Below are 24604 nucleotides of genomic sequence, written 5' to 3'. Positions count from 1 at the left end.
ATTTAGAACTCTCTGTATAGGTATGTAGGAGGTGGGTATTACTATCTCCATATAGCTATTTGTTTTTAAGGTGTGAAAGATCTGATTTCTTCCTTCCATCCTCTGTTTAGTTTTCCTTAATGCTAAGTAAAAGAGAAATTTAACAAAACATGATATGCATGTAAGGACATCCAAAGGAAGGTGGCTAAGTTTCAACCTAAACTCAGAAATAGCTTCCAAAGTGAAGCCTCAGAACATGGGATAAAATGTTACAGCATTTTGGTTTGAGTAGTTCATGCATTTAATAAATAAAGCACACACCGCTATAAATTATGTGCAAAAAGAAAATCAACTCCTGGTACTCATGGAAGACTTGTTTTTATTTATTACAGTTCCACAGAAGTAGAAATGCTCATTGAGAGTAGTTAGTGTTTACTGTGGTAAGGCCATTCTGTGAAACCAAGCGCTCAGTTGTTCTTTAAAGCAGCTTATGAATCCACTTTGCTTCAGGCTGAGGAATAAAGTAAAAAAATGAAAATAAGTAAAACTTTATTTATTTATTAATTATAGAGAGTTCCTTGTGTCTCAAGGACCAAACCAAAACACAGACTGTCATAGGTGGAAGGAAACTTGGATATCATTTTTATTATTTCTCATTAAAAATTCAGGTCCCTGGACACCACCTCAGACCTACCAAGTGAAAATCTGAGATGGAGTCAGTGATGTGCATGTTCAACAGTTTCCCTGGTTGATCTCAATGTCCACATAAAGGTGAGAAGTACTGAATGCTAGTCCAACCACCAGCATTTTTGTAGGAACCAAGTCTTAACAATGTTACATTATGTGTGAGTCTAAGCTCTCACAACTACTGTAATAGACTAACACTTTTAAAATTGATAATTTAATATAATAACATAAAAACACATTAAAAAATAACTGATAGTCACTCCAAATTCCACCACAATAATACGAGCATTTTCACATTTACATATTACAGTCTACTCTTTGTCCACAAACATGCAGATTTTTACTTAGTCGCAATCTCATAGTATTCTTTTCCTACTTCTTTCTCTTAACACTGTAGTATGAATGCTTCCCGCAATTCTCAAAGTTTTATAATTATCATTTCAAAGAATTCATACTGTTCTGTGTTTTATATTTTACTAAACTATTCTCCTAATTTTATACATTAATTTAATTCCAAAGTTTTTCTCTTTTAAACAGTTTGACAATCATCATCTTTATACCTAGAGTTTGTCTTTCCTTCTGCTGATTTTTTAAATTATAACACATTTCTAGTAATGGGATTACTGATCATATAATGCTGTCCCATTTATGACTCTTCCTACATAGTCACATATAGGTCCAGAGGAAAGTTAAGTGAGTTTATGCTGTTCTTCTTTTGCAGTAAGCACTGGATAAATGTGCCACTGTTCCTGAAACCTCAACAGCTCTGTATAAGATATACATATAATATATATATATATAAATACATATATATAACAATATATATAATCTCTATGTAAGATATCTTGCATACATAATACATATAACATTTATGTTATGCATTTATATAATATAGGTATATATATTTTTACTGCATTATTAGATGAGAAATGATCTGAGAGTTGCTTTCGTTATTAACCATGGCCAATATTTTTTCATGATTTTGTTTCTTATATTTATTTCCTTCTGTATAAGTTATCTGTTCCTATTTTTTTGACCATAGACTATAAGAATCTTGATTTTATTTTCAGAACTGTGTCTTATCACTAACACTTTTGATTTACAGTTCAGTGTTCTTTCTTACATCATGATGCTTCCCAAATAATTAGGAGTAAGTGTTGACTGGATCTAGCCTTAAATGTAGGTGGAATAACGTCTATGTATATATTGCGATTTAGGAGAGACACTAGAAATGCCACTTTCTAAAGCACTTCAAATTACCCCAAATCCAAACATTTGAAATTCATTCATTTGTATTTTGAATTTAAGATCTCTAAAGGCCTCAATTAAACTATGGTTAATACTGGAAGAGTAATTACTATGGACTGAATGTTTGTGTCCCCCTAAAATCCATATTTTGAACTCTGAATCCTCAATGTGATGGTATTTGGAGTTAGGGCCTTTAAGAAGTAAGTAGGTTTAGATGGAGTAATGAGAGTGGAGCTCCATGATGGGATTGGTGCTCTTAAAGGGAATGAAGAGACCAGAGCTCACTCTTTGCTGGGTGAGAAGACAGCAAGAAGGTGGTGTCTACAAGCCAGGAAGAGGTCCTTCACCAGAAGCCAACCATGCTTGCACCCTGATCTTGGACTTCTAGCCTCCCAAACTGTGAGAAATAAATGTTGTTTAAGCCACCCTGTCTATGGTATTTGTTACAGCAGCCTGAGATGACCAAGACAGTAATCAAAATTAAGCTTGTACTACATTAAAGAGGAATTAGCTTGAAAATTCAGGGAATAGTAGCAAGGGGTAGAATTTTTTTCCACATGGGAAAGAGTTTTTGGAATGTCCAGAAAATTGAACATTGTTTAAGTAAGGCAGATCCTGGAATTAGAGTTTATTCTTGACATTCAGAGGTCAACAAGAAGATATCAAACTTAATGATGAGTGAAGGGAAAGGAGTGGACTAGTTGCATGCTTAGAGTACAGCAAAGAAGCAGCATATCAACACAGTTACCAACAGACAAAAAAATATTTTGAAACTATATGATTGAAAAATAAAAATGTCAAAGAAATCCTCATGGTACAAATCAGAACTTTGTTTATCTTCCTTCTATTTATTCTATAGCTTAGAATTTCTCCAACAACAACAACAAGCAAACTCATGTCAAGGCACCTCAATCTTCTACTGCTGCTTTTTTCTTCCTTAGCCTTTCATTTTCCTCACTATGCCAATTGCCAACCCTGTGTCTCCCCCACAATCCACGTTGTCTGGCTTCTGGGCTGGAAATTCTTTCTTCCATCAGTCAATATCATCTTTCAAGATCATGCTCTTATCTTCTATCTCATGATGCAGTTTCCTAGCCTGGCTCTGCTATTGAGTAGTTGGCTATTCTTAGAAACTTCTCCAATGTCTCTACCTATGAAATTTTTATTATCTTTCATGACCCAGCTCAAATATCGCTTTTTTTCACCTTTGTTGAATGAGTGAACGAATAAGTTAATTCGTGAACTGGACACACTAAAACTTTATACTATCCAGTATCATCTGGATTGTTAAAATTCCCAGCAATTATTTCATTCTTTTCTAACTAATTATCTAATAAGTGCCACATTAATTTACTTATTCAATAAATATTGAGTGCCAGCCACTGTCTTGGGCATTTGGGCTATATTAGTAAACAAAACAAAGAGTTTTGTCCTCAGAGAACTTACTTTCTACCAGAATATACACACAATAAACAAAATAAATAAATAAATTACATAGTGGAAAGTATCAAATTCTATAGGAAAAAAAGTAGGTGAGGTTAGGATTGGAGTGCAGGGGGTGGGGATTGTTGCAATTTTAAATAGTGTGGTCAGATTAGCCTGATTGAAAAATTGATATTAGAGCGAATATTTGAAGGAGAGAATTAGCCCCATGGAAATCTGAGGAAATAACATTCTAGATAGAGGGACGGACTAGTGCAAAAGCCCTAAATAACATTCCTAGGATGGCTGAGGATCAGCAAGGATGCCAATATGGCTGGATCAGATTGCTGAAGAGAAAAGATGCGATCAAGGAGTATAGAAAGTCATATTATTTAGGACCTTGTTGGCAATTGTAAGCATTCTGATACTTACTCTGAGTGAAATGGTGAGGTATTAGAAGTTTTTTTTCTTTTTTTTTTTTTGCAGGTTAGTTTGCTTCTCTTAGGTTTAATTGAAATTCTTTAATCCTAAATATATTTTTAATCAACTTTATTGATTAAATTGATGTTCAGTAAACTGAATCCATTTAAATTGTACAACTTGCTGAGTTTTGACATATATACACCTGTCAAAACACTGCCACAATCAAGATTCAGAACACTTCAATCGTTCCCAAAAGGTGCTATGTGCCCCTACATTGCAAAATTTTAAACAGAAGAGTGACATAATCTGATGCACATTTTCCAAAGACTTACTCTATTTGCAGCACTGAGAATATAGAGGGGAAAGGGTAAAAGCAGGAACATCTTTTAGGAGGCTATTGCAGTAATACAGGAGAGAGATAATAGTGGCTGGGACCAGGGCATTAGCAGTGTAGTTGATCAGAAGTGGTCAGATTTTAGATACATTTTGAGTCAATAGGATCCAAGAAGGGTTGTGAAAGAAAAGAAGAATCAAAGATGTCTCTAATTTATCCTAATCTTATTCTTGATCTTAATGGGAATGTGTCTTTATTTTATTGTGTGACATTTTCTGTAAGTTTTTGATAGTTATTATCAAGACAATTCTCCATTTCTTTTTTAATGAGTGTTTTCATCTTAAATAAATGTTGAAAATTATAAAATACTTTTCCAAAGACCTACCTGTCTAGTTTTCAGGAATGAAGTAGATGAGGAAAGAATGTACAGGTAGAATGTTTATGTGATATTTTGCGTGTTCATATTCTCAGGGAAAACTAGTTTCAAAAGAGAGGACAACTGAAAGACAAGTTACAGGCATTTTCATTTCCTAGGGGAAGAGTCTAAGTTCTATGGCAGAAATAGGCATGCACTGTGTATCTCCACTGTTTAGCTCAGTGTTTGACACGGAATATTTGCTCAAGAAATATTTCTTGACAGATAAAACAAAGAAATGAAGATGGATGATTCTACTAAATACCACAAATTCTTCTAAATATAAACTTCTAATTTACAAAATAATAAAACCAAGGCTTTCTGTGGCAAAATCTCAAAAGTAATCAGTCAAAAATATTTACTAACCATCTTCTACATGCCAAACAATGTTCTGAGTGCTGTGGTGAATAGAAATGATTTGACCCCTGACTTCTAAGGGCTTTCAGTCTGGTTGGAAGACAATATTAACATCAACTCAACTAATAGATAACAATATAAGCGTTATAGTGTTTTTAGGCGAAGTTGAGTTTTGAAAATGACAACTACAGAAGGGGAAATAAATTGCAGAAAAAAAGGAGAGTAACATAAGTGAAGGCATAAAAGTAATAATAGCAATAATGAAGTCTTACATTTGCGTAGTGATTTGGTATTTCAAAAACCCTTTCAGACCCTGTTTCTTATTTAAACCTAAGAATAATTTGTTATAATGAGTAGATTAGGTACTCTTATTCTCATTTCCAGATGACTTAAACCAAATCACAAAAAACTACTACTTACTAGTGGAGTTCAGTCTCAAATCCATTTTTCTGGTCCCCTGTAACTTAGAAATTTGTTGACTATAGGAGATACTAGACAAGAGTATGAATAAGAAAATAGGCTAGGGATATAGATTTTGAAATAACTACACAGAAGTGAAAATTGAAGCCATAGTGATAGGTGAATGCTCCCAAGTATAGCATGTAGAGAAGAATGGAGGTCCAATAACTGTACCATAGAAAACAACTTTGAGTTGGACATAGGGAAAAGAAAAAGTGCCAGAAATGAAGATAGATAAATAGTAGTCAGCGAGAAAGACAGAAAATCATAGTAGTAGAAATTCAGGGAAGTTAAAGGAGGAGACACATTTCTGATGAAAGCAAGAGGTCACAAGGGAATGAGGATGGAGATAAGGCCATAGTATTTGGTGAAAGGTCATTACAGGGGGCCCATTAAAAGAGCACTTTTATGGCTGAGTGGTTACTAGAAGGGATTTGAGTGGGGGTAGCCTGAAATGGTGAAGGGAGTTAATTGCATGGTGATGGATGAAAACTAGACTTTTGATAGTGAACACATGTAGTCTATACAGAAATCAAATTATAATACTATACACCTGAAACTTATATAATATTATAAACCAACATTATCTCAATGAATAAAGAGCACTTTGAAAAGAAGGACTAGAGAAAGGAGATAGGAAAGGAGAACTGAAAGGTAAGAGTACTAGGAAAAGGCTGCAAATAAAATATTTAAAGTTACAATGGTAATTAATAAAGAAACTAAAAACAAAGAACCATATTATGAAAAGAGAAGGAGAGGGGATGATACACAGGAACAAAATCTTCATTCACTATGGAAGAAAACTAATAGAAAATGTATAAAACTGAGAAATAACCATATAAATGTATTATAGATAGGGAAGTAACTAGCAAATGAAATAAAAACAAAAACACATTAACATGAGTGTATGTCTTTCTGTCTGTCTGGGCCACTAAATCATTTTTGTACTTGAATACCTCCTTATCAAATACAGTGAGATGGTTTAAAATTATAGCAACTGTACTTTTAAAAATAGATTAAATCAGGGGACCAGCCTGGTGGCATAGTGGTTAAATATGTGTGCTCCACTTTAGCAGCCCAGGGTCCATGCATTTGGATCCCGGGCATAGACCTACACCGCTCATCAAGCCATGCTGTGGCAGCATCCCACATACGAAAAATAGAGGAAGATTGGCACAGATGTTAGCTCAGGGACAATCTTCCTCAAGCAAAAAGAGGAAGATTGACAACAGGTTTTAGCTCAGGGCCAATCTTCCTGAAGAAAAAATAGATCAGATCAGATAATGATAGTGCCAGAAAAAATGACCTCCTAAGTCATGATGATATATTGTACAAACATGTCTAAAATCTCTAATTTCATGTCTAATCTTATGCCTATTCAAAAGGCTCTAGAAATCAGAATGATACTTAAAAATTCCTCTATCCTTTCCTAAGGATTCCATGAGGTAATATTTTTCACTCAGTGTCATCATTGTTTCTTGTGTTCTAGTAATTCAGCTACCTATGCTACCTCATTAAGGGTATTCCATCCTTATCCCATCCCAATTATGGGCAGACATATGGCTTACCTCTCTCAGGTACCACTGGAATACACCAAACACTTTCTACTGTATTATTCACACCAGTTTTAATTTATAGCTCATCTAGTTCAGGTCTTCATTTTGGAGATGAAGAAGCAGGCTCAGAAGAGGAAAGGGATTTATTTGTTTTATTTTATCATGAAGCAACATGTGTTTTAGGAAAAGCATATAGACTTAACCAGGACTCATAGTTAAACAGTTCCTAGGTGTTTAACTTCAATTTGTGTTTTGGCTGATTTCACATAGAATAATTACTTTGAAGTCCACTCCAGTTTTGTACAAACAACATCTACTTTCTTTGAAAAGGATCAACAAATCATCTTGTAGCCTCCTTTATTGGATTTTCTGGTTATTTGGTTTGCCTTCTTTTAACTCTTAATTAACTGTAGAAGTTGACAAGATAAGCTATTTAATCAAATACCTAGTATTGAGTATAATGCCTTGTAATTTCCAGGGGCTGAATAAATGACAAATCCTACTGGAAAAATGAAATAAGCTATCAATCCACTGATTTTATTGAGGAGAGAGTGATAATTAAAATATTGATTGGTTTATTTAATAACCTGAATATATATTAATGAATCCGTTTCTTTTATCTTGTGTTCATATAGCCTGAATGTAAATAAAATCTACATATGTCATTATTTGAGGAATCTTTTTAGGAGTGGGGCTCCATGAATATGCATAATGCAATACCAGATACTATATGAACCACTTTACATGCTTCATTTCCCTGTAAGAAAGGTCCTATTAATGTCCCATTTTACACTTGAAGAAAATGATATCCCAAATAATTAAGAAAGGTCCCCCAAGGTATCCTGCTAGTAAGTGGTAAAGATTTAAACTAAAACTGTCTGATTCTAAATCTGTAGGTAGTAGCCACTGGATTATACAACATGCATGGCACTTTCTATTTTCAGACCACTTTTTAGTTCTTTTGGGAGAGATTAGGAAATATCCTTTGTTAACGCATTTCAGTACAATAAAACTTTGACACAATGCTCAGAGTTTGGGAGTTGATGATAGTGTATTATTTACTGAGTATTAATTTTTGTTTTTTTAGCCCCTATTGAAAACTACCCTATGAAGAAGATAATTTTCATCAATAAAAAAGTCAAGAATCAACACAAAGAAACTATAGATACATTCAATTATATAAAAATTAAAAATTTTTGCAAAGCAAAATAAACCATGAAAAAAATCAATACATATGTAAGAGTTGGGGAAAATATAGAAAATGTAGACAGATGAAGAATTAGTATCTATAATATACAAAGAGTATTTTATAAATTGACAAGAAAGATATAACTAACTCATGAGAAAAATGAACAAATGATACAAAGGCATTTCTCAATTGATCAAACCCAAGTATCCAAAAAACATTCAAAGGATGTTTGAAATCCACTAAAAGTCATGGAAATGCAATTTGAAATGTCAATGAAGTGCCATTTCGTATCTACTAGAATGGCAAACGGAAGAGCTGTAACATCTATTGCTGACTAAGATGCAGAGAAGCATGTATTATTTCATTGTCTTTAAATAAAACAGTAACAAAACCTAAGTTTCCCTTCTGCTCTCTGTACCACTCCTCACCCCCCGTATGTATGTGTGTGTGTGTGTGTGTGTGTTTGAAGGTTTGACATGGTAAAGTGACTCTTGGAGAACAGTGTGGAATTATACATAGTAAGCTGTTGATAAGTGCTATATGGGGAAGACATAAAAGCCAGAAATGGATGAGGGTAGCAATGGAGGAATGGTGAGTGAGGAAACAAGCAAAAATAAGAAATTAAAGGACTAAAGTAAAAGAAATCTGAATGTATGATATCTTGTCATGTAAAATTATGGGTATGTTTTCATAAATAAGTTGGAAATAAAAAGAATAGCATTAGATATATATCTACTGACTTATAGGGATGACAGGTCAAATGAAAAAGTAAGTTATAGAGTCTGGCATATGCACAACTTTATTTCAGTCAAAACAAAATATCTATTTATCTATATGCTTGCATATGCTTGTATATACAAGGAAATGGTGTAAAAGAAAAAAATGGACACTAGACTTCCAGCACTGGCTACTTCAAGAGGATGAAAGTGTAGGGAAATATGAAGTGGAAGAATGGGCATAAAGATATAAATGATTTTCTTTACATATTTTGTATTCTTTCAGTTGTTATAATAAATTTGTATTACCTTTGTTAGAAAAATACACATAAAAATTTACAGACAGGATATCAACATCATGGCAGAGTGAGCTCTTGTCTTAGATTTCTCCCCCAAAAGATGCAATGAAAAGGACACTCATAAACCAACAGAGGACATTCACACAACACAAGAGACATCTAAGAGACCCACGCACCATATGTCTGAAGGTGGAGGTGCTGTACCCTCTGGGAGGCAGAAGGAACTAAGAAGATCTCCATTCCTTCCCCTAATGGCAGCAGCCTGGGGCATGGGACCATGCATAGCTCTGAGAGGAGGGAGCAGTGGGCAATCCTCTGGGAGAATGGCTTTGCTCTCTGAGTTGCCTCCCAATTCATGGGAAAGCTCCACACCAAGGAGACTAAGCAATTGTGGGGGTATATTAACCAAGCAGAACATCCCAGGAAGGTACACAGTGAGGATGGAGCAAGAGCACCTTTGGGATCACACACGCAAAAGAAAGTACCCCTCCCCCCACCAGGCATACCAGCTAGGCCAGGTGGCTAGAGCAAGGGACCTCTGCCACAAAGTTGGCACGTATGCATATAAAGCAGGGGTGGCCAGTGGGAAAAAACAGATGGGCTCTGACAGCATAACTTCCAAGGTGCAGGCACAGCTGCCAGGGATCATGGTGGGCTCAGAATACACAGGTCCTGCCCATTCCCCCAGTGGTGGCAGGTGGAATCTTCAAAGAGATACTACCACTATGCAGAGCCACAAATCCACTCCATCAAATAGTATGAAGAGGTATATTAATACTCTAGACCAGAAGGAAAATGACAAGCACCCAGAAACCAATCCTGAAGGCAAAGAAATTTACAATAAATGACAGAGACTTAAAAATGGCTTTCATAAAAATAAAACTTGAGTTACAAGAAAACTCAGACAGATGGTTCAATAAAATCAGGAATAAAATTAGTGAACAGAGCGAATTCTTCACAGAAGAGATTGAAACTATAAAGAAAGACCAATCAGAAATGTTGGGGATGAATGAGATAAAGAATCTAGAATACTTAAAAACAGAGCTGATTTGTGGAGGACACACTTAGTAATTTAGAAGACAGAAATATAGAAATGCTTCAAATGGAGGAGGAGAGAGAATTAAGACTAAAAAGAAATGAAGAAATTTGCTGAGAAATATCCAACTCAACTAGGAAATGCAACATAACAATTATAGGTATCCAAGAGGGAGAAGGGAGTAGAGAGCTTGTTCAAATAAATAATAGCAGGGAACTTCCCAAACCTGGGGAAGGAACTGAAACTACAAGTAAAAGAAGCTGGTATAACTCCTAATTACATCAATGTAAAAATACCTTCTCCAAGGCACTTATTAGTAAAACTGGCAAAAGTCAATGACAAAGAAAAAATATTAAAGGCAAGAAGGGAATAGAAAATAATGTACAAAGCAACCCCTATCAGGCTTTCAACAGATGTCTCAGCAGAAACCTTACAGGCCAGGGGAGAATGGAATGATATATTCAAAATTCTGAAAGACAAAAACTTTCAGCCAAGAATACTCTATCCAGTGAAAATATCCTTCAGATATGATGGTGAAATAACAACATTGCCAAATAAAGAAAAGCTGAGGAAGTTCATTGCCATAAGATGCCCCCACCCCAAGAAATGATCAAGAAGGCCCTCATACGTGAAAAAAAAAGAAAGGGTTTACAAATCCTTGAGCAAGGAGATAAATAGACAAAATCAGAAAATTGCAGGTCTCTATCAGAACAGGTTAGCAAACACTTAATTATGACATTAAAGATAAAGGGAAGGAAAACATCAACAATAACCATAATGACTTCATTTTAACCACAAACTCAAAATACAAAACAGAATAAATTTTGACAACAGTAACTTATAAGGGGAAGAGGAAAGGGATGGAACCTTAGAGAAAAGAAATAAGAGGCTCTCAGAAAATGGACTATCTCATCTATGAGAACTTTTATACAAACTTCATGGTAACCACTAATCAAAAAATCAGAACAGAGACACAAATAATGAATAAAGAGAAAACTGAGAAAACCATCATAGAGAACCACCAAACTTAATTGGCTGTCCAAAATATACGGGACAAGAAACAAGGGAAATGCAGAAAAACCAGAAAACAAGTGATAAAATGGCAGCATTAAGCCTTCATATATCAATCACTCTAAATGTAAGTGGATTGAATTCTCCAATCAAAAGACACAGAGTGGCTGGATGGATTAAAAAACAAGACCCAATAATATGCTGTCTCCAGGAAACACATCTCAGCTCTAAAGACAAACACAGGCTAAGAGTGAAGGAATGGAAGACAATATTCCAAGCTAACAGCAAACAAAAGAAAGCAGCTGATTCCATACTTATATCAGACAAAGTAGACTTCAAGATAAAGAAGGCAACAAGAGACAAAGAGGGGCAGAATATAGTGATAAATGGGGCACTCCAGCAAGAGGACATAACACTTATGAATATATATGCACCTAACACAGGAGCACCAAAGTACATAAAGCAACTATTAACAGACCTAAAAGTAGATATTAACAGCAACACAATAATAGTAGGAGACCTTAACACCCCACTTACATCAATGGACAGATCATCCAGACAGAAAGTCAACAAGAAAATGGTGGACTTAAATAAAACACTAGACCAGAGGGACTCAATAGATATATATAGAACACCTCATCCAAAAACAGCAGAGTACACATTCCTCTCAAGTGCACATGGTACATTCTCAAAGATAGACTTTATGTTGGGAAATAAGGTAAGCCTTAAGAAATTTAATAAGAATGAAATCATACTAAGCATCTTTTCCAACCACAATGCTATGAAACTAGAAATAAACTACAAGACAAAACTGAGAAAATCAGGAATATGTGGAGACTAAACAACATGCTACTGAACAACCATTGAATCATTAAATAAATAAAAGGATAAATAAAAACAATATCTGGAGACTAATGAAAATGAAAATACACCATATCAACTCACATATGATGCAGGAAAAGTGGTCCTAAAAAGGGAATTCATAGCAATACAGGCCTACCTTAACAAACAAGAAAAATCTCATATAAGCAATCTCAAACTACACTTTATAGACATGGTAAAAGAATAACAAATAAAGCCCAAAGTCAGCAGGAGGAGGGAAAGAATAAAAATTAGAGCAGAAATAAATGAAATTGAAACAAAAAAATACAGTGGAAGGGATCAATGAAACTAAGAGCTGGTTCTTTGAGAAGATAAACAAAATTGACAAATCTTTAGCTACACTAACCATGAAAAAAAGTGAGAGTATTCAAATAAATAAAGTCAGAAAATAAAACAGATGTTACAACCGATAAAATTGAAATACAAAGGATCATAAGAGACTACTATGAATAATTTTATACCAAAAATTGGACAACCTAGAAGAAATGGATAAATCCTAGAAACAAAACATGCCAAGACCGAATCATAAAGAAACAGAAAATCTGAATATACCAATACTAGTAAGGAGATCGAATCAGTAATCAAAAATCTCCAAGTGAACAAACGTCCATGACCAGATGGCTTCACTGGTGAATTCTACCAAACATTTAAAGAAATACTAATATCAACCCTTCTCAAATGCTTCTAAAAAATAAAACAGGAAGTAACAGTGTCAAAGTAATATCACAAGGCCAGCATTACCCTGCTACTAAAACCACATAAGGACAAAACGACAAAAGAAAATTATTTGCCAATATTACGGATGAACATAGGTGCAAAAATCCTCAATATGATATTTGCTAACCAAATTCAACAAACATTAAAGGGATCATTCATCATGATTCAGTCTGGCCGAGTGGTGCAGCAGTTAAGTTCACACATTCTGCTTTGGCAGCCCGGGGTTCACTGGTTCAGATCCCGGGTGCAGACATGGCACTGCTTGGCAAGCCATGCTGTGGTAGGCGTCCCATGTATAAAGTAGAGGAAGATGGGCACAGATGTTAGCTCAGGGCCAGTCTTCCTCAGTGAAAAGAGGAGGATTGGCAGTAGTTAGCTCAGGGCTAATCTTCTTCAAAAAAAAGAAGAAGAAATAAAGGATCATTCATCTTGATCAAATAGGATTTATTCTAGGGATGCAAGCATGGTTCAACATCCACAAGTCAATTTGATATATGATATTAAGAAAAAGAAGGATAAAACTCATTTCAATAGATAAAACTAAGCATTTCACTAAATTCAACATCTCTTTACGATAAAATCTTTCAAAAGTTTGCGTATATAGGAAATGAAACAATTTAATAAAGGCCATATATGACAAGCCCACATCTAACATCATACTCAATGGTGAAAAGCTGAACACTTTTCCTCTAAGATCAGAGACAAGACAAAAATGCCCACTATCACCACTTCCATTCAACATAATATTGGAAATCCTAGCCAGAACAATTAGGCAAGACTAATAAATAAAAGCCATCCAAATTAGAAAGGAAAAAGTAAAACTGTCACTATTTGGAGAAGACATGATATCATATATAGAAGACCCTAGATTCCACTAAAAAACTGTTGGAACTAATAAACAAATTCAGTAAAGTGGCAGGATACAAAATCAATATACAAAAATCTGTTGCATTTCCATACACTAATAATGAATTATCTGAATGAGAAATTAAGAAAATGATTCCATTTACAATTGTATAAAAAGGAATAAAATACCTAGGAATACATTTGACCATGGAGGTGAAAGACCTGCACACTGAAAACTATAGGACTCTGACTAAAGAAATTGAAGAAGACACAAATAAATGGAAAGATAGTCTGTGGTCATGGGTTGAAAGAATTAGTATTATTAAAATTTCCATACTACCCAAAGCAATCTACAAATTCAATGCAATCCTTTAAAAATTCCAATGGCATTTTCCACAAAAATAGAACAACAATTCTAAAATTTGAATGGAAGCATAAAAGAACCTGAATAGCCAAAGCAAACTCCACAAAGAAGAGCAAAGCTGGAGGCATCATGCTCCTTGATTTCAAACTATATTACAAAGCTACAGTAATCAAAACAGTGCAGTACTGGCAGAAAAACAGACACATAGATCGATGAAACAGAATAGAGAACTCAGAAATAAACTCATGCATATATGGTCAATTAATTCACAGCAGAGGAGCCAAAAATATACAATGAGAAAAAAACAGTCTCTTCAATAAATGGTGTTGAAAAAATTGGACAATCACATGCAAAAGAATGAAACTGGACCACTTTCTTACACAAAATACATGAAAATTAACTCAAAATGGATCAAAGATTTGAATGTAAGACTTGAAACCAAAAAGCTCCTAGAAGAAAACATAGGTGCTAAACTCCGTGACATTAGTCTTGGTGATGATTTTTTGGATATGACACCGAAAGCTAAGGCAACAAAAGCAAAAATAAACAAGCATGAATACATCAAGCTTAAAATCTTCTGCACAGCAAAGGAAACCATCAACAAAATGGAAAGGAAGCATACAGAATGGGAGAAAATATTTGCAAATCAAAATCTCTTATATCTGATAAGGAGTTAATATCTAAAATATATAAAGAACTCATACAACTCAATAGCAAAAAAAAAAAAAAAAAACCAATCCGATTAATAAATGGGCAGAGGATCTGAATAGACATTTTTCCAAAGAAGACATACAGCTGGCCAATAGGTACATAAAAAGGTGCTCAACATCACCAATCATCAGGGAAATGAAAATCAAAACCACAATGAGTTATCACCTCACACCTCTTAGAACTATTATCAAAAAGACAAGAAATACCAAGTGTTGGTGAAGATGTGGAGAAAAGGGAAACTTCGTGCACTGTTGGTGGAAATATAATTTGGTGCAGCCTGTGAAAAAACAGTATGAAATTTCCTCAAAAAATTAAAAATAGAACTACCATATGATCCAGCAATTCCACTTCTGGATACTTATCTAAAGAAAATGAAAACAGTAACTCAAAAAGACATATGCACCCCATGTTCATTGCAGCATTATTTACAATAGCCAAGATATGGAAACAACCTAAGTATCCATCGATGGATGAACGGATAAAGAAAACATTATACACACACACACATACACACACACACACACACACAGAGGAATGTTATTCAGCCATAAAAAAGAAAGAAATCTTGATATTTGCAACAACATGGATGGTACTTGAGGATCTCATGCTAAGTGAAATAAATCAGACAGAAAAAAACCAAATACTGTATTATCTCTCTTATTCATGGAAAATAAAATAAAACCAGAAAAAAACAACAATGAAAATGAGCTAATGGATATAGAGAACAAATTGTTGGTTGTCAGATGTGGGAAGGGTGGAGAGTGAGTGAGATGGGTGAAAGGGGTTAAAATGTACAAACTTCCAGCTATAAAATAAATAAGTCACAGAGATGTTACCTACAGCAAGGTGACAATAGTTAGTAATACTGTATTGTATATTTGAAAGTTTCTAAGAGAGTAGATCTTAATTTTTCATCACAAGAAATAACTTTGTAACTATGTATGGTGATGGATGTCAACTAGACTTATTGTGGTGATCATTTCTAAATATATACAAATATTGAATATTTGTACATCTGAAACTAACATAATGTCATATGTCAATTATATCTAAAAAAAGGAAAAGAAAAAAAATTAGAATGGAAAACAAAACATTCTAACACTCTGGTTTTCTACCTCAATAAGTGGAGTATAAAGAATTCTTTATCCATGGTTGAGAATCATGTAAAGCTTACAAACCAAATTTCAGACATGAATTCTTTTAACCCACGAATGTAAATAGAGCAGAACCTGAAACATGGCCCTAGCCCTATTTGTATGCTTTTGTGAGAATCAATAGGACTCTGGTGGGGGAGTAAGGGATAAGGACACGGTTTTTCAAGCCCATGCTAAAAAACATCTATGATGCATTAACATAGTCTGCTCATAAATTCCCCCACACAAATGTGAAGGATACATATGTATCCTTTTCAGACATCCACTTAGAATGTAAGGTGAACTTTTGTGATTTCCCCACTTTCCAACATGCCTTGCTGTTTTTTCTTTATAGTCTGATATTGCTGGAGTAGAAATGCTTGGAAAAAACATATATCAGAAAGTCTATTAGTTTGAAATGATCTGCAGGTCTTTAGAGAGACCAAATTCTTAACCGACCAAATGTAGCTAGGTGCTGCTTGAGGAATTGTGGACACAGGAATTTAAAAACAGATAAGGCTCACTGCCTGCATGGAGTCTGAATTTTAATGGTGAAAATAATTAAAAAATGAATAAGTATAAAATTTTAGATACATTCTGCAAAGAAAAATAAAGTAGGATTCAGGGTTAGGAGAGCGACTAGACAGTTGTTACGGGAGAGGATAACATTGGATAAAGTAATCAAGAAAGGTTTCTCTAAAGAGAGAACATTTAAACTGAAAAACTAAATGATGAGAGAGACTAGTCATCCAATGATCTGGGGAAGAGCATTCCCAGTAAATGGAGCAGCATATGCAAAGTGTTGGCAAGAAAACAATCTTGTTGTATATGAGAAACAAAAAGAATGGCAGTTCAGCTAGATCATAAAAAAGGGAAAAAAGTGATATAAGATGAGGGTGGAAAATAGATAAGGGCTAGATAATGTAGGCATTAAAAGTCAGGGTAAGAAATTTGAGTTTTATTTTGAATATAATGGAAAATGACTAGAGTGTTTTAAGCAGGGGAAAATAGATAGAAAGACTAGTTAGGAACTCTTACAGTATTCCAGGAAAGATGAAGGTGATTGAGACCATAAGGTAGTAGTGATTGAGATGGAGAGAAGTGGGTTGATTCAGAATATATTTTGGAGGTAAGGTAGACAAGTCTTACTGATTGATTACATGTGGGGAATGAGGAAAAAAGAGGAATCATAGATGATATGCAGGTTTTAAAAGATCAAATGGGTGGATGGTGGTGCTATTTACTAAGATAGAGAAGACAGGAGAGGAATAAATTTTGGGATGGGTTTAGAGTATTGTTGAGATATGTTAAGTTTGAGATGCCTAGTAGAACCTACACTGAAAAGTTCAAGTAGCTAGTTAGATATAAGAATTGGGAACTCAATGGAAAGAACAGAGCTGGATATATTAATTTTGGAGTGATCAATAAATAGATGGTTTCTAAAGCCACTGGATTGGGTGAACTCACCAAGGGAGAACTGTAAATAGAGAAGGTCCGGGACCAAGTCTTTGGTCATTCTGACAATAAATGTGAGGACGAGGAGAATGCAATAAAGGTGGTGAAAAGTTACCAGTAGGTAGGAAAAAAACAGGAGAGCATAGAGTCATAGAAGCCAAGTAAAGTAAGTGTTTTTAGAAAGAGGAAGAAGCTAGTTTAAATGCTGTTGAATTGTAAAATAAGCTGAAGAGATAGGAGAGACCAGCGGATGTGACCACAAGAAGCTACTTGGTAATCTTGAAAAGAGCAGTTTTAGTCAAGTGGTAGGGATGGAAGGGCCTGACTGGATAGTAGTTATGCGTATGGAAATTTATTAAAGGGACTTGGTGTGAATGCATACAAGCACAGAACATATCTTGAAAGTTGTTTTTTACAATTAAAATTAATCCTTGGCCCCAACTTGTTTTCCTGTATTTTAGCTATTTTTCATAAAAACTGCTTGTGGAAAAGAATCCAGCTATTTGAGGGTTCTTTTTTTTTTTACCTTAGAAATTATCCACCAATGTATTTTCATTCCTTGTAAATCTTGTTGCCCTAGTTGTTACCCATTGACTCAACCTCTAAGACGGACCCTCACACAAGGGAGTCCTTAATCAGCTTTGAGAAGCTGACTTTTTGAGTCCACTAGGAGAAAAATGGACTTGAAATTCAGGCTTTTTTTGAGAGAGAAAAGGGATTTCTAAATTCCAAAAAAAAAAGGAAAATAAATGAAGAGCTAATGGAGGTCTATACCTGAAGTTTTACTATAAACCAAGGATAGAAAAAACTTGGAATACAAGGTAATTGGAGATCCTCACCAGACTAGAAGAGGAAATAGGAGCCCTTTGAGAGAGAAGAAGAAGAAGAATAGGACAGGGAGGAAAAGGAGGAAGGCAGGGAGGAAATTAATTAAAATGAGAAGCTCAAGGTCAGAACCCAGACATATCTAAAGATGTTCTGAGTTTAGCAGGACAGAGGGCATCAGCCCTATCACACTGAGAATAAACAATGAACACTGTGTGAAAGTAGAGGAAACACAGGCTGATACCCAGAAACCATGCAAATGAATTACACCTCAACCAAAGATCATAGAGAGTCTCGTTACTTCTGGTAAGTTAACTTTTTTCCTGATTATCACTAAGAATGACAGCTCATAGTAAAGTTTAGTTTTGATATGTATTAAATAATATAGATTTTGTATATCTGAATCCTGGGATGTTATATTTCTACCCTGCTATGTCTGTTTTTTGATTGAGATTTTACTATATTCAGTAACTTTCTAGGAAATGTCATTATATCTCACTTAAATCTGCCCTGTAGAAGTTTTAGTTAATTTTCATTTTTGTTCTTTAAATATAAAACAGTTAATCATTTTTGTAATATGACTCTCTTTACAAATAATTTTAAATGTTTTCTTAAATCATAAGCCAGTTCTCTCTGCTCCAGTCTAAATTTATTCTTAACTTTTTGACATTTGCTTTGCAACTCTTTTGAGTCATTTTGAAGTACTCTTCATATTTCTTGCCTGCAAGTTCCAAACTTGTCAATATTCCAGTAAAAGAGAACTATTCCTTAGAGAAAACATAAATGCAAAACTTCAAAATATCTTTCATTTTTAAACCAAATTTTCTCTAAAAGTAAAACAGAAGTAAACATACCAAAGGAGCATATCTTGGTTTTGGAGGGGGAGGTGGCATCTTGCACCGACAGAGACGTTTGACCTTAGGTGATGGTAGGAAAGGCTCACAAGGAGGTAGTGGTGGTCTTTCTCTTAACACAGGAATTCCACCCACCCTTGGTTTTTTTCCTTTTTCTTTGAATGTAGTCTTTCTGGATGAAAGTCTTAAACCTCTCTTTAGTTTCGGTGCTTCCTTCTTTGAATCTGTAGATGTGGCATCTGACTCATCAGCTCCTCTCTTTTTAGCCCAGGGTTTACCTAGTGACTCTTCAGATTCAGCATCTGAACTTTTGGATGTTTTGGGCTTCTTTGGGTCTTTCTTGGAAGACTCATCAAATTCAGCATCAGTAGACACTATGTCCTTCTTTTCAGCCTGCTGTTTGGCATCTGTCTTTGAATCTTTCTTAGCCTTCTTTGAATCAGTTTTACCCTTATTTGACTCCCAATCAGATTCAGTTTCGGTAGACTCTTCAGCCTTCACTGCAGACTTCTTTTTGTCATCTTTCTTTGAAGCTTTCTTTGAATCTTTCTTATCCTTCTTTTCATCTTTTTTATCCTTTTTTGGATCCGTTTCAGACTCAGAATCAGCATCAGTAGATGCTGTATCCTTCTTTGCATCTTTTTTCTTGTCGTCTTTCTTTAAACCTTTCTTATCCTTCTTTTCATCTTTCTTACCCTTCTTTGACTCTGATTCAGACTCAGATCCAGCATCAGTAGACGCTGAATCCTTCTTTTCATCCTTTTTCTTTGAATCTTTCTTATCCTTCTTTGAATCTTTCTTTGCATCCTTTGAGTCTACAGATTCCGCGTCAGTAGACTCTGCATCTTTCTTCTTGTCATCCTTTTTCTTGTCAGCTTTCTTTGCATCTTTCTTGGTCTTTGAATCTTTCTTTGCATCCTTTGATTCTGCAGATTCTGCATCAGTAGACTCTGTGTCCTTCTTTGCATCCTTCTTGTCTTTCTTTGCACCTTTCTTATCTTTCTTTGCATCTTTTGAATCTGCAGATTCAGCATCAGAGCTCTTCTTTGCATCTTTCTTTGAGTCCTTCGGAGGCTTCTTTGAATTATTCTGTGAGTAATTCTTTAACCACATATCAAATTCCATGGATTCAGCACCAGATTCCTCTAAGTGCATCATTAAATCTACATTTGAACTATCTTTTGAGCAAGTCTCTGATTTGGCATCAGAATTGTTCTTTGTGCTCTTAGAATCCTTCTTTGTACGTACGGATTCAACGTCAGTCTCCTTGGAATTCTTTGAATCTCTCTTATCTTTTTTTGGATCTGTCATTGAGACTGCCTCAGAATCTTTGGAGTCTGAGTTTGTTTCTGATTTGGATTTTGACTTCTCATATAGTTCACTTTCATGTGATGATTTTATTGGAGTTTTACCTACTTTATTTCCTCTTTTATGTTTCTCTTTTGCTGTTTTCTTGGATTCTAGAGTTGTTTCATGTGGGCCTATATTTTTCTTGGAACCTTTCTTCAAAGTTATTCCTTTTTTGACGTCTTTGTACTTTTTATATTCTGCCTTTTCAGAATGGGTTTTAGGAGTATAAGGATGGCTGAATGGAGGCTGTCTCCTGAAAGTTGAGTAAATAGATGGTCTTTGGAAAATCTTTCCTAAAGAATGCCTTATCCATATATGAGCTGGCTTCTGAACTTCCTCTAATTTTCTTTTGTCATGTCTCTGAAAATATTAGTTAGAATAACGATGAGCATTTCTGAGTGAGTTATATCTTTTTATATTGAAACATGAAAATAGTCTAGGTTTTCTTTAACCATCTATTTAAAATTGAAAAATGTTTTTCTTTTTCAACTTTCTGTGTATTTGTGTGTGTATGTGAGATAACTCCACTTTGGAAATAAAATGACTTTAGGAGGAACCTTAGGATTTCCTCAATGATTCATATTGGGATTGGAACAGGCCCACAATGATCCATGACACTTCAGGGACTATTCTTACAGTCGACAGTGTGTTCCATGTGGAGCCCTATATAGCAGACATCTTTTGAAACTTTTTGTGTACCCTTCACCCCCACATTATCTCAAAAATAAGCTGATGCCCTTGAAGTTTGTCATGACAATTCTCATGATAGCTGTAGGCTTCAGGCCTAGCCTGATTTTCACTCCTGCTTTCAAGGTCTCTGATCAAATTGAGAGCCTAAGAGCCCTGCTGTGAAGTACTGCCAAAAACAAGGACATAAAAATGAAACAAATGTTTGATCCACACTAGCAGTAGTGTAATGTTTTTAAACTCTCACCCAAATATTTGTAAAATCTGATTGTCATAGTAGTAACATAGACTAATTTTACATTTACTCCTTAAATTCCTTCAACTATCCAGTATGGACATCATTAGTCAATAAAATGGTCATATGGAATTAAAGGAGGAACATGAAGAGAAATATTAAACTTGGATCACTACAGATGTAATGAATGGCCCTTGAATAAAGGTATTGACTGTAACTCTGCTCTGGGAAGTGCTTGCAAAACATATTTTGATATCACCATGGGTGACCTGTGTAGGCTGTTTTTTCTTTTATCCAGTTGATAGAATAACTCCACTTTACAAAAGCAGTAGAAAACCTGAATCTCCCATTATCTAGTGTCCGGAGCTCCAGATTAAAGAAAATGGAGAAGCCCTGAAACCTCATTAAGATCAGCTCCTGATCTAAAATTAAAATTTTAGATGTTTTTGTAGCTGGTAAACATTTCTTGAGAGAGTCCACCAGTTGCAGCATTAGGTTCTCCAGCGTGCCTAGCCTATTAGCTATATAATGTCTTTGAAATGGAGAATCATGTATAAAAATAAGTTTAATCTGAAACAGGTGGGGGCAATCCGTTGTACAGGGGATTATAAATTTTAAAATATCTGCTTCCAATAGGTAGTAAAATTTGGATTATATACATCTAATTTATATTTACATATTGTTGGATTGTCATAGATTTAGTTTAAAAATTACCTTTTAAATACTTACAGGAACTGTGGCTTGTAATTTTGAAGGTCTTGATATCTTTTTTCTACCTGGCTGGGGTGGTTTGGGAAATGTCAAAGTGAAGTATTCTTGATTCCATAATTGCCTGCTTGATTCATTGACTAAATGTGAGAGAGGACAATAAACAATTTTCAGTTAATAGCAAAATTTTCATCAGGACTGAAATATTCTTGAGTAAGAAATATATTGTTTGAATTAAACTAAGTTATAACTCACAAGGTAGCTTTTCTCCCTGGACTTTATAGTTTATTTGAATATAAATTAGGAAAAGTTAAAGCTGATTTCCCCATATAGTGCTAAATTATGTTTAAAATGACATTGGTAATTTTATTTTCTAGATTAAACCAATTTTCAGAGAGAGAGTTACTTAAATCATAATGGTTAAATTAATACAGTCACACAGTAGGAATAGAAAATAGAGAAAGATTCAGTTTCCTTTAAAACATCTCCATCATCTCCTCCATCTTGGTTTCTTTTCTTTATTTCATTTTGGTTAGACTGCAGATAATATGACTTCTTCTATCCATAATAGCTAACACAATGCTGAGCATAAAGTAGTCAGTAAAAATCTTGATTGATTAAATCTAAGTGTTTATCTTAGCCCTCCTCTGATCTCGGTGACATCCTAACCCACAGAATTTAGGGCCACAGAATTAGGGCCACAAAATACTGCATTCAGTTCTGGGAACCCTATTTAAAGAAGGGCATATACACACTTGAGGAATAGAGTGACGAGGAGATCAAGCTATTTGGAAGCTATGTTAAAAGACAAACTGGTAAGCTAACTCAGGATAGTTCTGTAGATGAAGAGATTAATGAGAGATGTGATCACTATATTTAAATATTTAAAGAGCTATTATATGGAAGAGTGGTAGAAATAGTAATAATAGAATAGCTACAACTGTTATAGTGCTGACTGTGTTTCAAGCACTTTGTACATATCAACTCATTTAATGCTCATGACAACCCTTTGAATTAGATAATATAATTTATAATTGTCTTCATTGTAAAGATGTAGAAAAATGAAGCACTGAGAAAGATTAAATTACTTGCCCCAAATCATAAAGTAAGTAGAAGAGTTAAGATTGAAACACTGTTTGGCTCCAGAGTCCACGCTCTTAATCACAATGTTAGAGTCGTCTTTTATATGTTTCCTGAGGGAAGAACTAGAAGCAATGGGTAAAAGTTGTAGCAGTGCAGGCAGATTTCAGCTCAATGTATTAAGGAGAACTTTCCTAAAGTTGTAGCTGTTCAACAGATGGACTGCCTACTTTCATCTCTCTGGCTATATTTTTTGTCTCTACTTTGGCTTTGTAATTACGAATTTTAAACACAAGGGAACCTTATGCAATTAAGGCTGATTTTTGTAATGAGAAAGAACAAACTAAATATTTCCTTTTAAAATATCTACTACAAACCCACGTTAAAGCCAGAATTATTTTAAACACACACATACCAACATACACATACATACATGCTTCTTGTAAATTTTAAGAAAAATTCAAGGCACTTTATGCTTCATCACATTGAATGGAAGATACTAGTCATTTGTCCTTAAAATTATTTTCAAATATAATCTAAATAATATTGAATTCCAAAGACTAAATTCTTACTTGGTATGAAATTATCATATGTTCTCATGTTTACTTCTTGTCTGTTAAAAGAAAAATGCTTTAAATAAACTTGTACAACGGCTAATAAAATAATAATAATTATTATTATTAATAGCACTTCTACAGTAACACTTTGAGAAATCTTATGCATTCTCTGAGCTCCATTATCTAAGAATGTCTACCTGTAATTCACATCACAGCTACCCTCCTCTAAAGCAAATCATAGATGAACAAATGTGTATTTTCATCAGTAACTTGAATGAAAATAAACTGTGGACCAAAAGCTGAAATAAAAACAATAACTTGACAAATTTTAAAGTATATAAAATATCTCATTTAATTATATAGAACAGTAAATTGAACCAATGCCCCAATCCTCTTGTGAAAAAGTCTAAACCAGTAATAAACCCACATATTTTCTAAGTTCACCAAATAAGTTCTGAAAAAACCCCACAAGTTTTTAATATTATCAGAACTTATATTAAATCAAACCACTAGTCATGTGTGAGAGGGACACATATGAATGTTTATCTAGATTTTAAATTGTTGCTATACAAAGAGAAAATTGGTCCATGATATTTTTCATTTTGAAAGTGCCAATTTGATTTGATAATAATCATATTATCTACTGAGGATATACATAGCATAATTTATTTAAAAAATATTACTTCTTTATTATTTCCCAAGGACAATGAGCTGTGACCATGGATAATTCTGAGATTGTACTTATATACACAAATACCCTAGAGCTTTACTTTTGACTTGCTTAAACCATCAAGTTCATAAGTAAAAATAAAATAAATCAAAATGGTCAAATGTATTTATATTTCAGTCAAGTCTATTTTTATTTCGTAAGTGAATCTCTAGTATCCAGCACAAAGTCTGGCCCATATTCATCATTAAATAACCACTGATTTACTTAGAAAAGATTTTGGAGACACTGAGTAAGAAAAATATCTAGTCTAGAGGTTCTCAACTGGAAGTAATCATCAGAATTTACTTGGAAATTTAAAAAATATAAATGTGGCTGAGTACTGCTCCTGGACCCATGAAG

At 34.4% G+C, this 24604-nt stretch overlaps 1 protein-coding gene across 1 annotated transcript in view; it reads right to left on the bottom strand.

Annotated features, from left to right (window-relative positions):
- Positions 1-340: 340 nt before the first annotated feature.
- The window catches only part of CYLC1 (cylicin 1), a 41149-nt gene continuing 16885 nt past the window's right edge, over positions 341-24604 (bottom strand). The window contains exons 3-6 of the mRNA XM_070603680.1: positions 23551-23591; positions 21920-22038; positions 18919-20628; positions 341-490 (exon numbers count right to left, since the gene is read on the bottom strand). Coding sequence (XP_070459781.1) covers positions 458-490; positions 18919-20628; positions 21920-22038; positions 23551-23591 — 1903 coding nt within the window. The 3' untranslated portion in view covers positions 341-457. The remainder of the gene's footprint in view (positions 491-18918; positions 20629-21919; positions 22039-23550; positions 23592-24604) is intronic.

Source organism: Equus przewalskii, chromosome X, assembly GCF_037783145.1.
Source record: "Equus przewalskii isolate Varuska chromosome X, EquPr2, whole genome shotgun sequence".
NCBI lineage: Eukaryota > Metazoa > Chordata > Mammalia > Perissodactyla > Equidae > Equus > Equus przewalskii.
This window is presented reverse-complemented; position numbering and strand designations above follow the sequence as displayed.